Genomic DNA, 13,933 nt, shown 5'->3' with positions numbered 1-13,933 from the left:
ACCTCAGTGATGTCTAGGGATTGAAGGCCTAAGGGATGCAGAGAGGCAGAGGAGCTGTAGAAGGAAATGCAGTGATGAGGGGGAAGGCAGCCCCTTCAGAGAGCCACCACAGCCTACTCTGACTAGAGGGGAGAGAGGTGTGGAAAATGAAGCATGAAAGACAGCACGCCACCAAGAGCTGTGTGCATCCTAGGAAGGAGTTTGGGCAAAATCCTCAAAGTACTGGGAAATTCTGCAGGGGTGTTAAGTGGCCACATGCAAGGGGCAGTTAGAGAGTCACCAGTGAATTAATTTTGCACACACTGACTCAGAGGGTGTGTAGATATAAGTATTTTTCTATGAAATACAAGGCAACTGATGTCCCTCCTTGTTGGTATCTTTTGCTCCTATCCATCCACCCAACTGAACTGGCCTTTCATCTTCATGAGACATCTTACCTAGACTCTTAGTTTTGTCTGGACCATGCTGATTTTATTTCTTCTCCTCCAGAGACCTGGGTGAGCAGTCACCTGTCCAAGGTAGATCTGGGCTAGCTACTGAGGTTATGGATTATCTCTGACTCAGAATCCTGTATCCCTGCCACTTCCCTACTACCCAAATGCATTCCACCCTGTGGACTATGGTTCTAATGTTAGACATTTCTTTCTTTCAGCGGGTGCCAAAGCCTTTGTGTGTGATCAGTGTGGTGCCCAGTTCTCAAAGGAGGATGCTCTGGAGACACACAGACAGACCCATACTGGTGAGTGTCCCTGACTCCATTCTCCAGACTGCCCAGTATCTTAGTACAAAGGAGGTCTGGGGATTTGGTGCCATTCTCATCCTGACAACATGGTATCATCATGTCCAGAGTCTTTGTGGATGGGAATAGGCTTGTGTTGACCCCTTTCCATGGGGCTGGGCAAGGGTTACAGATAGGACAGTTCCCTGTGAGAACTGAGTTAGGCCAATAACGAGCCACTGAGCCTCCATCTTCTCCAGGTGTCTTTGTGTGTTCTTGCTAAGGCCCTGGGGAGTCTGTGGTGTTGCCTAAGTATCTGTTCCCCTAGCTATTGGTCAGAAACCTCTTCACACTCTGTCTGGTGAAATGCAGAAACCCTGATGTTGCTACACTGTCTGATCCTCTCTGCTGTAACAGGTTGAGTCATCATCTCTAACACATCCATCTCCACACAGGGATGTATTTGAACAGTATTAACTGGCAGAGATAGAGCTCTATTTGATTCCACAGTGCAGATTTCACAGAATCAGCATCATCTCATGACTATGATTGACAGCCCTGTTGCCTTCTTGGCCAGGATTCACACTGTTTGGTTGCTTACCATGTAGAGGCACCATTCTGTTTGCTTTCCATGATCCCTCTTGGCTAGTCTGTCAGGAAGCCTGTAAGCTACTCTTAAGTCACAAATGAAGAAAATAAGTCTTAAAAGAGGGCAGAAGCTTGCTGAAGTCAGGAACAGGGGATAAATGTGACAGTTCAGAGGTTGGACTGCCTGGATTTCATACGGACTGGGGCAGTTCCTAAATGGAACTGTGGATTAATTACTTAACTTTTTTCATTTGGGTGTCCCCATTGATTATAAAAGTGGAGCAAATGACAGTATGGATCACTCAAACAGTGTTTTGTGGGGATTAAATAAAAATATTTTACCTGAAGTTCTTCACAAAGTGGCTCATAGTAAGTATTTAATGAATAGAAGTTGACTGACACAATTTAACAAATGTTTATTGTAAAGTGGGGACATTTAGGCATTTAGGATACAGAAGCATATGAGAGAGACAATCCTGACTCTCATGGCACTGGAGTTGCTGCTGGGACATTGAGTATAAGCCACAGCATATGACACAATGTCAAATTAAAGTGGGTGCAGCCAAGAAAAACTAAAGCAGGTGAGTGGGAGAAAATGAGAGGAAGAAAAGTGGGATTTCAGATAAAGTGGCCATGGACGAAGGCTTCTTTGACAAGGTGACATCTGAGCAGATGCCTGAGATGAAGGATGAGCCACTCAGATGCCCCACAGGCCTTGAGGCCAGGTGAGCCTCATATGTTCAGAAGAACAGTGGGCGGGACAGAGAGCAAAGTGGCCAATGAGCATGGAAACAAGGCAGGTCTCTCAACCCTAGAATTTGGGCTTTATTTTGTATTTGCTAACAGTTCTTCTGAGGAGCATGTTAGTTAGTTGTTTCATTTTATCAGTGACAACAAGCAGTTTAAGGATGGAAGGGTGGATTTTGGCTCACTGAAGTTACAAGTCTGTCATGTCCCTCCTCAGGTAAACCTCTTTGGACACAGCTTCTCATGTCCAGAAGTGTGTCTCCCAGATGATTGCAAATCCAGTCATGTTGACACTGAAGATTAACTATCACAAGGAGCGGGGAAATATTTGCAGATCATGTGTTAAACTTACAGCTAGAAAATATAAAGGGCTCTTACAAGCTGAGAATACAATACTAATAACTAAAGTAGAAAATAAGTAAAGGAAATGGCACATAACTCCAAAGATAGACATAGCCAAAGTGCACATAAAAAGATACTCCATGTTATTAGCTGCCTGAGAGATGCAGATGAAACCACAGTGAGGTACCACTCACTCACCAGGATGTGACTCTCCAAAAAGAGAGATGAAGATGCGGGGAAAACCAAAACCCTCAAATGTTACCGGAGGGAAGGTAGAGGCGGGCACAGCCACTTTGAAGAACCACCTGGAAGCTCTTATGATGTTTAAACATAGAATCACCAGATGACACAGCAGTTTTACTTCTTTCTGTCTACCAAGAGAGATGAAAATGTATGTCCATACAGAAACTTGAATATAAGTATCCATAATGTCAGTCAAGTGGAAGTAACCCAATGTCAGTCAACATACAGACAAGCAAAATACTAGGAATACACATGCAATGAATGAGGTTTGGTTGAAAAAAAGGATTGAAGTATTGATACATGCTATAGCATGGCTAAACCTTTAAAAACATTCATTGAAAGAAGCCAAACAGAAAAGTCCATGTATTATATGGACTCCATTTATATTTACATATGTCTAGAATGGGCAAATCTGTACAGGCATTGGAAATTATTAGTAAATACCACAGGCTCAGATACTGGGGATAAGTAGATATTGACAGCTGAGGGATACAAAGTTTCTTTGGGGGAAGACAATCACATTCTATAATTGACTGTGGTGATGATTATACAATATATTAAAATCCATTAAACTGTATACTTTGAAAGTATAGATACATTGCATGTCATGTGTAACATAGGTTTTAAAGCTGAGTGAATATGTATGTGTGTGCATATGTAATCTGACATTGTCAGGAAGACTAACTGGTAGTCCACACATGCCACCTCATGTATTTTCATAGATAGATAAATACAGATATATAAATACATGTATATCTATATACACACACAAGCTTGAAGAGAGAAGGGAAAGACACTCTGTTGGGGGACTCTTGGGGAGAACTCTGGAGATAAAACTCAGGACCTCATGCTTGCTAGGTATGCACACCACACTGAGCCACATCCCTAGTTTCCACTGGAAGATTTTGAGTGTTAGTGACTTAACTTATACATGTGGAAGTGCACTTGTATTGGGAGTTGACCATAGAGAATGTTCCAGCTGTTAGCTGCTGTGTAAGACACCACTCCAGTAGCCCCTTAGAGAAACCAAGTGTTCTGAAGGATGGTTGGGCTCAGCTGGGTGGTTTTCGCTTTGACTTCCTTGTGGCTGCCATTGGCTGATAGCTGGGGCTGGCACCCTCTGAGTAGTCCAGGTGTGTGTCATGGTGACTTCTCCACTTACACACCTGACTTAGGACTCCTCCAACGTGGCCTGTCAGCAGTAGAGCAGCCTCTGCCTGTTTCTGTAGAAGACAATAACTCAGGCTACAGGAGCCCAGAAAGCACACAATGCCAGCTCTATTACAAGCTGGGAAAACAACTTGAAACATAGTCTCACCTCTGCTCTATTTTGCTGTTTAATATTGTCACAGGTCACCCCCAGATTTAAAGGAGTAGAAACCTAGATTTCCCTTCTCAATGGGGAAGTGGTGAGAACCTGTAGGGAAAGAGAAATTAGTGGTGGCCATCTTGGAGACAAGCAACCACAGTGCCTAGAGGATCCAAGGAAGACTGGGTTGGATTCTAGTGCCATTTTCTTATTGCTAGACTACACAGACTCAGGAATCCCACTCTGGGAATTCTGACCTAGGATGGCTGAGAGTAATTTTGACTTTTTCAGGTAGCTTCACTCTGTCCATCTGCACCAAATTCGAAGTAGCGGAAGCAAGCTTCCTTCTAAGCCTGGGGCTGGGGAAGCAGAGTCCTGAACTCCAGGACTCTGTTGGTTGCTCTCAGACAGACCCAGGTGCTCACTGATTACCTGCTGTGGCCCTGGCACGTGTCTAGTAGGTGGTAACAGCACGGCCATATTCCAAGAACACTGGAGACCCAAGCATGGTCTGTGAACTTTGCTTTCTCTCAGAGACCTTGTGGCTTTCTGCCAACAGAGAGAGGCTCCATCTGAGAGAAGTCAGCTATGTGAAGACAAAGTGATGGTTGTTTAGTAGACCACATGTGACTTCCTCAGTGAAGATTGAGAAAACTAAGCTCTGACAAGGGTGGAAAGTGAAACAATTGAGATGAAAGGCCAGGGTAGAAGCTGGGTGTAGGCTATGGGAAAACAACCCCAGAAGAGCGTCAGTTACTTCCTAGCATAGAACAGGTACTCAGTGTGGCAGTCTGCATCACTCCAGAGTATCTTCCTGCTGCATGGCAGGGCTCCTGCATCACTAGTGATAGGTACTTCCTGTCAAACCCTGCTATACCCCTCAGGCTGCTCTAATGTCAATGAAAGAACATGTGAGTGCCATTTAGCATCTCTGTTTTAGAAAGGAGGCCTCAGGAGCCAGAGCTGGGCCTCGGTTGCTAGAATGTTTCCTGGCAGTGTGAACCCCTGGGTTCCATCCCCACCCAACACCACCTACGTGGAGCATGGTGGTGCATGCCTATAATCCCAGGATCTCCAGAGGTGGAAGCGGGTGGATCATTTCAAGTTCAAGATCATTTCCAGCTAATACTATATACAAGACCCCGTCACACACACATACACACACACACACACACACACACACACACACACACACACACACAAACACACACTCACTCACACAGGGGCCCAGGAGAGGAGTTCCAAGGGAATGTTAAAAATAATACTGGCTGGGTATGGTGGCACACACTTTTAATCCCAGCACTTGGGAGTCAGAGGAAGGTGGATCTCTGTGAGTTTAATGCCAGCCTGGTTTATGTAGTGAGTTTCAGGACAGCCAGGACTTCATAGAGAGACCCTGTCATAATAATTAATAATAATAAGAAGAAGAACAATGATGATGATGATGCCACAAGAGACAGACAAGCCAGAGAGCTACCAGGAGAATGGAAAAGGGATCTGGAGAGGAGGAGGAATGGAGACCCTGGGGACAGTACAATACTGCTGTGTCACTTGATACTTTTAATACATCAGTTTATCAATCACCTACCTTAGCAGACCAATTTTACAGATAAGAAAGTGGAGGCTAGAAGGTACCTATCAGGAAGTCCAGAGCTGAAACCTGTCCCAAGTCCAACTTTAGTGCTCTCCCCATAAATCCTCAGCTGCCCTCACTGTGGCACGCCACACTGTCTGTGAGCCTGTGGCTTGGACAGGTCAGGGAGAGCCTGTTCTGTCATTTAATTCGTGGCTCTGTCCTGACCCACTTAACTAAGAATTCCCAACCTTCTGATACCCACATCTTTATCTTGTGGAAGGATATAATTTCCCTGATTCAGATTGGCCTGGACATTCCCTGACCAAGGGCTCCAAGGGATGTAACAGCTAGCATAGGGTACTATGTGGGATGGGAGATATGTATGTCCTGCAGGTAATTACTGAGCCCCAAAACTGAATCCAGGAGAAAGTAGCTGCAATTCCAGTGTCAGCTAAGCAGATGGTAACATCACCTCTCCCCCTTTTGACTCCACTTAGCCTGGATTCCTATCCTGGTGCACATGACACCCCCCACACCCCTCCCCGAGATCTCCATGGGCTCAGGCTGGCGTTTCAGGGAGGCCATCCTTATGGTGGGGCTGGGCTCTGGCTTTGTTGTCACATTCTGGTTTTCTGTTTGGGTACAGCAAAGACTTTGAGGAGATAAACAGAGATCATTTTACACCTTTTATATTATGACAGATACATACTGCAAAACACTGCTGCTTCCAAAATGTTTGGGTTGCAGAGCAGGGAAGAATTAACAGCCAGGCAGCTCCCGGGAGGCTCGTGCTTCATTTACACATCAGAAGTTTTTTTTTTTTCTTTTTTTCTTTTTTTACCCTGTTCAGTCAAACTAGAGTGAGAAAACACATGCATGGGTGTGCACATTCATATGCACACCCGGGGCACCTCCTGGGTTCAGTAGCAGGACCATCTTAAATTAATAAGTAGTTCTTTATGTCCAGATAAACTGATAAATACCATTAATGGCTTAATTTATACTCTGGGTTTGAAATTTGACACATGGACACTATCTTGGCTCAAGAAACACAAGTTGTTTTGTGCCCGAGGTTTTAATGACCGATCAGTAATATAAATTGCTACATCACTGAGCAGAAATAGCCTCTCCTTGTCATTTGATCTGGAAACTTCTCCGGCCAGGCAGCAGTTAATAAATTTAAAAATAATTACCCTCTTTATTCAAAGTCAAACTAATTAGGAGTGGGTTTTACAAATCATAATGTTGTTCCAGCCACTGTACATTCCCTCCTGAGACCTGAACAGGCCTAGGGGCAACAGACAATGCTGGATGGTGGTAAAAAGAGGGCAGAGGTGCTGTCTTGGCTGCTGGGCTTAAAGGGCGTGGCTGGGACAGTCTGCATTATGTCCCAGGGAGAAGGCGGGCACTGTTACAGAGGAGACCATGAAGATTCCCTTCAGTTCTGGCCATTCACATGGAACTCTGCCTATTTTGGTGTGAAAATGGAGGAACTGGGGTCAAGGCTGGTCTGTGTGGCAGCCAGGCTGAGAGACAGAGACAAGGAGCAGGATGGGTGGACATGGTACACATACTAGAAGCAGAGGGGTGAGTAGGGTGACCTCTGGAAAAAAAAATTGCTTTCTCAGAAAGCGTGGGTCCTAGTGAGTGGTACAGGATCACGTAGCACACTACAGAGGAAAGGGCCCCTCCAGACTACATGAGCCTTAAAAGTCTTAAGGGCAGAGTTTGGGATGCTAGTGCATGGTGGCCCAGAACTTTGGATCTGGTGTCACACAGTCTTAGCTTTGTCGTTTATGCATTTTATCATCTTGGTTGTTTAACTCCTTTAAGTCAGTTTGCTCACCACAGTATCAGAAACATGTGGTGCTTGCTGTGTATGGTGTATCATGAGGATTTGATCTGATAATCCACGGAAGCACTCAGCAGAGGGCTTGCGTTCAGGAAATGGTAGCGGTAGACACTGCTAGTGTGTCATCCAAGTCTTATTAGAGATGGAGAGCCCTTATCCTCTCACTAGGTAGGTGGAAAGTGGAAGGGCTATGTCCATAGTGATGGTGATATGGAAACTGACTACATCAGCTGCTTTCCCAAATTGGCGGTAGAGACTTCTAGGATCCTACTTATGTCCTCCGGCCAAGACATCAGCTCTAACATGCCGGTCAAGCCCACAACCACTATAGCACATGAGAGGAGTAAGAGCACAAGGACTTCTACACTCTGAAGAAAGTCATGTGGCAGATTGATAGACATGAAGAACCCAGGGCCTGGAATGTCCAGTGCTACCATTGCCCTGCCTTAGGTAAACAAGACTAAACTAATGCAGAACCAGGGGCCAGGATTAACCAAGTGTTCCAGCCTCAAGCAGCACCAGGCATGTCCCCATCACATCTCAGGGGAGGCCAGGGTAATGCCATTGAGGAATCAGGAAAACAAGAGTTTCCTGGTGACATCTCACATCTGCCCTCCTCCGGCACCTAGATGTTCTGAATCTCCTGCTTCTCCTCAGACTTTCTACCCCATCCTACCCTTTCTTCATAATGAAAGAGAAAAGCAGACAAAAGATGACTAGAGACCATTCCTGGGTTTTGCCTTTATGGGTACACAGAATTAAAACATGAACTTGCCCCCAAGAAGTTTTAGATTCTTCTGCCACAGCCTGCTTTAGAAGATCCTCTGTGTTGACAGGCTCATTTCCTGTCAATCAGAGGAGGTGATCCAGGTTGTTTTGTCCCATTATTCCTTCATTCACTCTCTGAGTTTTGGAGGGAGTGTTATTCTGGATATGCCAGGTGCTGTGTGGATGTAACTCATAATGGTGAATAAAACTTGGCTCCTGGCTTCCTGAAGGTCACAATGCTTAAGGGACATGAGTGAGCAAGTTGAACTTGGCCTTTGATGTGAACATTTGACGAGCTGGCCTTCATAGGTACTTGGCAGTACTAAGGCAGATGCTATTTCTCCCTCATCTTTGGTGAAGAACACTGAGACTTAGGGGGTTGGGAGACACTGGTCCAGGACTGAGCTAGAATAAGGGTCCTATGCTTCTCCCAGAGTCCCTTCTTTAGTCATTGTCTTCTCTTCCTGTGGGGTGTGGGCATTGAATCTGATAGTCATGCCAGTGGCATAAAGCCCATGTTTGGGAAAGGTAGTTAGTTATGAAAAAAAAAAATCCAAACTAGAATTAGGACTCACATGATTTCATTTTGTGCCCAAGCTTCTCTCCCCTCTGACTACATAATAAGAACTTTCTTTCACTGGCCTAGAAAAAAAAAGTTTAGTTTCCACATTGCCGTGTGATAGGGGAAGCCACTCAACCAGACTCAAATATTTAGACACTGCTTTTCATGGACTTAAAACTCGATTCAAGCAGGTCTCTCAATCCAGAAGCCATGGATTAAAATGCACCAACAGCGAGAGCTGTGCTATGGACTCTGCCTTTTGCTTCACCTAGGGAGTGGGCACAGGAGGACACTCATTCCAAAGACCCTTCCTTTCTTAGGGAAAAGGAGACTAGAAGGTTTGGTTACTTTTCTCATTGTTGTGACCAAATAAATATCTGACAAGAAGCACCATAGTGGCAGGAAGGGCTGATTGTTCTTCACCTTCACCCCCCCTTTTCTTTTCAAATCTGTGTCTCCAGCTCAGAATGATGTTGCCCACGTTCAGGGTGGCTCTTCCTTCTTTAGTTGGTCCTGTCAAGAGATGCCATCAAACATGTACCCAGAGGTGTGTCTCCTGGGTTATTCCAAGTCCATTCAAGTCAACAGTTGAGATTCACCATCCCAGAGGTAGATGTGTGCCCACAGCTGTTTGACTCCTTGGATGATGTGAACTGTGTCTCCAGCTTTGCGTGTTGGCATCCTGCTTCTCTGACCCATGCCTCACCTTTGCTATGTCAGTGACACAAAGGAGTGAGGCGTGCCCTTGACTAATCTTCAGGTGGAAAGGGAAGCACTTGTTTGAAGGGCTCTTCACAGAGGCTGGCTATGGGAGGAATTCAGGAATAAATAGAGGCAGAGTCAAGGGATTAAAGGGTAAAACCAACATGTCCTCCCCTCAGGATCACTGCCAACCAGCCTTGTTTATCTGCTGACCTGAGCCTGGCTAGGAGGACATATTGGACACCTAGAAGCCATGTCAGGTGGCTGGATCCAGGCCTCAAGCACTGTCTCTGCCTCGCAGGGCCCAGCCCCAAAGGAGGCAGGACAGAGAAGAACTTGCAGACAATGAGAAATAACCTTGATCTCCCTGATACTTTACGGAAGAAAGGGCCTCAGGCCCCTGCCCAAGGTGGAAGGTAGTGGGGAGGGCAGGACAGTGAGTCCTCAGCTGGACAGGCAGACTCCATGCTGGTTGGCAGGATCTCACTATTGAAAGCATAATAGCATTTGACTTTTATAAATATCAGAGGTGATTCGTATAGCATTTCACATGCCGTGCCAAGGAATTTAACACGAGGAAGCTCAAACCCCAGAATGGCCACAGAACGTCATAGGCACTTTGGGAGGGAGGGTCATGTGCTGCTGTTTGTACAGTCAGTGCTCCAGCATAGATTTACTCTTGACCTAATTTCATGCTGTTACTATAAAGGCATGCTTGATGCCTAATATAGAGTTTTATTTTCCAAGCACAGATCTCTCAGCTCTGCGGAAGTTGCCTGCTGTAGAGTCGGGAGGGGCCCCCCAGCTGTCACTTGCTGGTCTATACAAATTGCCTTCTGCCCTGGTTGCTCCCAGGGTCCCTCCAGCCACCTTCTGGTGGTACCCCCTATAGCTGGTTTTTAAACGAGCATTAATGTTCATTTTTAGAGCAGTTTTAGCCTTGAAGCAGAATTGCCTAAAAGGAATAGACTTTCCAGGAAGTCCTTGTTCTCATGCACCACTGTCCTTCCCTGCTGTCACCGTCCTTCAGTGCCATGGCTCATTTGTTACCCGCCCCACCTGTGGACCTGCATGGACTGAGCATGTCACTTCATGGCCCAGAGTGGACATTTGGTTCAGTCTTGGTGTGGGTCATGTTGTAGGCTTAGAGCAGTATATAATGACACATGCCCACCATACGGAGTGATTTTGCTGCCCTGAAAATGCTTTTACATTGTGTAAATGTAAAATTATGTGGGTATTCTGGGGAAGGGGTATTACATACGAGTGCATGTGTCTGAGGAGGCCAGAATGTGTGTCTGATCCTCTGGAACTGGAACAAAAGGCGGATGTGGGTGCTGGGAACTGAAGTCGGGTCTGCTGTAAGAGCAACACATGTTCTTAACTGCTAAGCCAACTCTCTAGCCCCACCCCAGTACTTTTCTTTTTCTGTTTTCTTTTTAAAGATTGGGTTTTGTTTGTGTGGCACAGGACCCGGAGCCCAAGGCCTTGTGCATGCTAAGCAGTGCTGTGCCACTGAGCAGCATTCCCAGACCCTGGTACTGCAAACTCAGGCTGTCAGGCTTATGCAGCAGGCACGTTTACCTGACAAGCCATCTCCACAGCCTCAGTTTTTTCCTTCTCTCCCTCCCTCCTTCCCCCTCCTTTTCTTCCCTCACTCACTTAGTCCGCACTGGTCTCAAACCCCCTATGCTAGCTGAGGCTGGTCTTCGATGTCTGATCCCTCCTGTCCCCACCCTGAAAGTGCTAGGATTCCAGGCATACACCTCCATATTTGGATCTCCATACTATTCAAGTGAAGCATCACTGCCTTGGGCAGTGTTTTGAGCAAATCAATGGTGTTTGATTATCTGGAGATTGGTGAAAAAGACTTGAGTCAAGACGGGTTAGAGAGGACTCAAGCTTCTCGACTCTGGGCTCACCTTGAACAATCACTTTCTGACAGACATTCTGCTTGGGGTCTTGAAGTAGAGAAGTAGCAGTGGGCAGGACCTGCATGGGCCTCATTGTCTCTCACCTCCTACCATGACAGAAATGATGCTGGACACTGTTGTTGGCACAGAGGGAGATAGCATGCTACTTGAAAGAGACAATAACTTAGGAGACAGGAGAACTAGGTTTTTATCCCATTTCTGCCACAGTCAAGCTTTATGACACAGAAAAAAAAATGGCTTCATTTCTTTGACTCTCACATGTAGGGTGCGGGAACTGGGTAAGAAAAATTGCTGTTTAGGGATTGTGTGATCCAGGGCAGAGCCTAATATCTGATCTTGTATTGACAGTGTGAATTTCTCTCAGTCTGTCTTCATATTTGAGAAGTGTTTAGAAATATGTAAATGGCACTTGGGGGTATAGCCCGGTTTGTAGAATGTTTGTCTAGTGTGCAAAATGCCTGGGTTCAGTCCCCAACATTGCATAAATTGTGCATGGTAGTGCATGCTTGTAATCCCAGCACTCAAGTGGAGGCAGAAAGGTCAGAATTTCAAGGTCACCTTCAGCTATATGGTGAATTTGGGACCAGCCTGGGCTACATAATATATACTATGTAATATATATATATGTATATATATGTATATATATACATATTAATAGACATCTGTTGTAAGTAATCAAACAGTATCTAGAAAATGCTTGGCTCAGAACTACTGGAGAACAGTGTGTGTCTTAGTGGTAGCTGCGGCTGATTCTACTTTGAGGTCTGCAGCTTCTTTCCCTCAACTGTAGACGGTGTTGGCTTTATTTCATAGCTTTGCATTAAATACTACTGTGTCTGCATAGGAGACTAAAAGGAAGACCTGCCATTTAAAAACTGCTCTAGGAGCTAAAGGGGAAGTGAAGTGTTTGCCACTCTGTGGGTCTTTAGTCTTCAGCACATCTGCATCACCGATGGGGGCCAGCACAGGTCCCAAGAAATTTAAATAATATGACTGATCAGGTGGTAGGGCCAGATGCAGGTGGATTCCCAACAGTGAATAACATAGTATTGGAGACTTCCCATGTCCTTTCTGCCCAGTTTCCATTCAGATTGCCCCACTATCAGAGTCCCTGTGGCTAGCCTTAGTCACCCCCCCTTCTCCTCTGTCCCTTCCCATTGCCATTTCTGCTCTTGTTCTCTCCTTTCTGACACCCACTCCTTTTCCCAGTGTTTCCTCTGCTGCCCACTGGCAGAAAGGAGTTAATAAAAACCTATGTGTAACTGAAACTTGAAAAGCCATAAATCGCCTTATTTTTTCTAGAATGTTGGTAGCATTTTGATTTAATAGTTGGACAAACACAAGGGCCTATTTTATTCAGAGTTTACAGGCCTCAAGGCTGTTATTCCTCCAAATTTAATAGCATCGAAATTGCAGGGTTCGCTATAATTTGCCTATCGCTTGCTGCTCCGCCATTGATGTTTATTGTCAGCGGGATGGAATCTCAATCCGACTCACTTAGATAACATGTCTGTTAAACATTTAGATAATTGTACAATCATTAACTTGTCACATTATTTTAGAGATTCAAAACAGAGGCAGGGTAAGTAGAGGTACCCAAGGGGAGTGGAGATGGGGGGAGGAGGAGGAAGAAGAGGGAACCTCTTTGGAGTTAGATAACCGGAGATGAAAGAATTGATTGCACACACTGCCGTGTCATCCAAGGTGTCTGAGTTATGGAGGTGTGTGCTGCACTGATAGGCCTGTGGTTTTCCCCTTCAACTCGCCTTCCTAACCACACTACCGTGACAGTCAGGCCTGCTGTTTGATGACCCCTGGGATAGGGTGGCAAGTGCTCAGAAGTCTTTGGTGCTTCGTCCCCAACTTTGGCTTTTATGGACGGAGAACTGATTTTTCCAACATTGTCAGGAAATCTGAGTGTGAGATTACTTGTAACTAAAAAGCATCGGGAATGAATTAAATGGCCATAGATAGATTCTGTTAACCCTGATACCTGACCTGGAATGATGTCTGTGATGTTTTGAAGGTCTTTTTTCAAAAGCATATTTTAAAATAAATTTTGAAGGGAGCTCGGGGACCTCTCAGTCTGTAAAGTGCTTGCTGCATGAGCATGAGGGTCTCAATTCGGGGACTCCAAACACTTGCATGAAAACCTAGCTTAATGTAAATGGAATCTAACCTGCAATATCTGGAATGCTGTATTTACATTAACAGAGACTATTTTTAGAAACAGGATTGAAGGGCATTTTATTTTCTGTTTTGTCTGTTTTAGTAATTATTGTGATTAGACATTTGCCACCTATATAATGCTAAAACCCTAAAGTCATGTTACAAAATAGGAAAACTGCATATCTATATCTCATTCTTCCCATGGAGCGAGATTTCTAACAGGAAATTTTGAGAGAGATCAAGGGTGTTCACACCCTGGTCACCTTGACAGATGTCTCAGTTTCCTTACCGTAAAGACAGATGCCAAATGGAGAACTCAGGAACCTGGCATGGGCCTGTGCCAGACTCCAGAGGTCAGGGACTATGGGAACAACTACAGCAATAATAGTAGGGCAGCAAGACAGGAATGTAGACGTAGCCCTC

General features: G+C 45.3%; 1 protein-coding gene across 2 annotated transcripts in view; it reads left to right on the top strand.

Moving 5' to 3' along the window:
* The window catches only part of Zbtb16 (zinc finger and BTB domain containing 16), a 179,150-nt gene that overhangs the window by 116,473 nt on the left and 48,744 nt on the right, over nucleotides 1-13,933 (top strand). Inside the window, exon 3 of one of the 2 annotated variants that reach the window (XM_035444652.1) lies at nucleotides 653-739. The exons of the other annotated variant lie outside the window; for it this stretch is intronic. Within the exon in view, the coding sequence (XP_035300543.1) occupies nucleotides 653-739 (87 nt within the window). The remainder of the gene's footprint in view (nucleotides 1-652; nucleotides 740-13,933) is intronic. 2 annotated transcript variants of the gene reach the window in all.

The sequence above is a fragment of the Cricetulus griseus genome, chromosome 4 (assembly GCF_003668045.3).
Source record: "Cricetulus griseus strain 17A/GY chromosome 4, alternate assembly CriGri-PICRH-1.0, whole genome shotgun sequence".
NCBI classification, from domain to species: domain Eukaryota; kingdom Metazoa; phylum Chordata; class Mammalia; order Rodentia; family Cricetidae; genus Cricetulus; species Cricetulus griseus.
The sequence above is the reverse complement of the archived record's forward strand: the minus strand, read 5'-3'. Positions and strand labels throughout refer to the sequence as shown.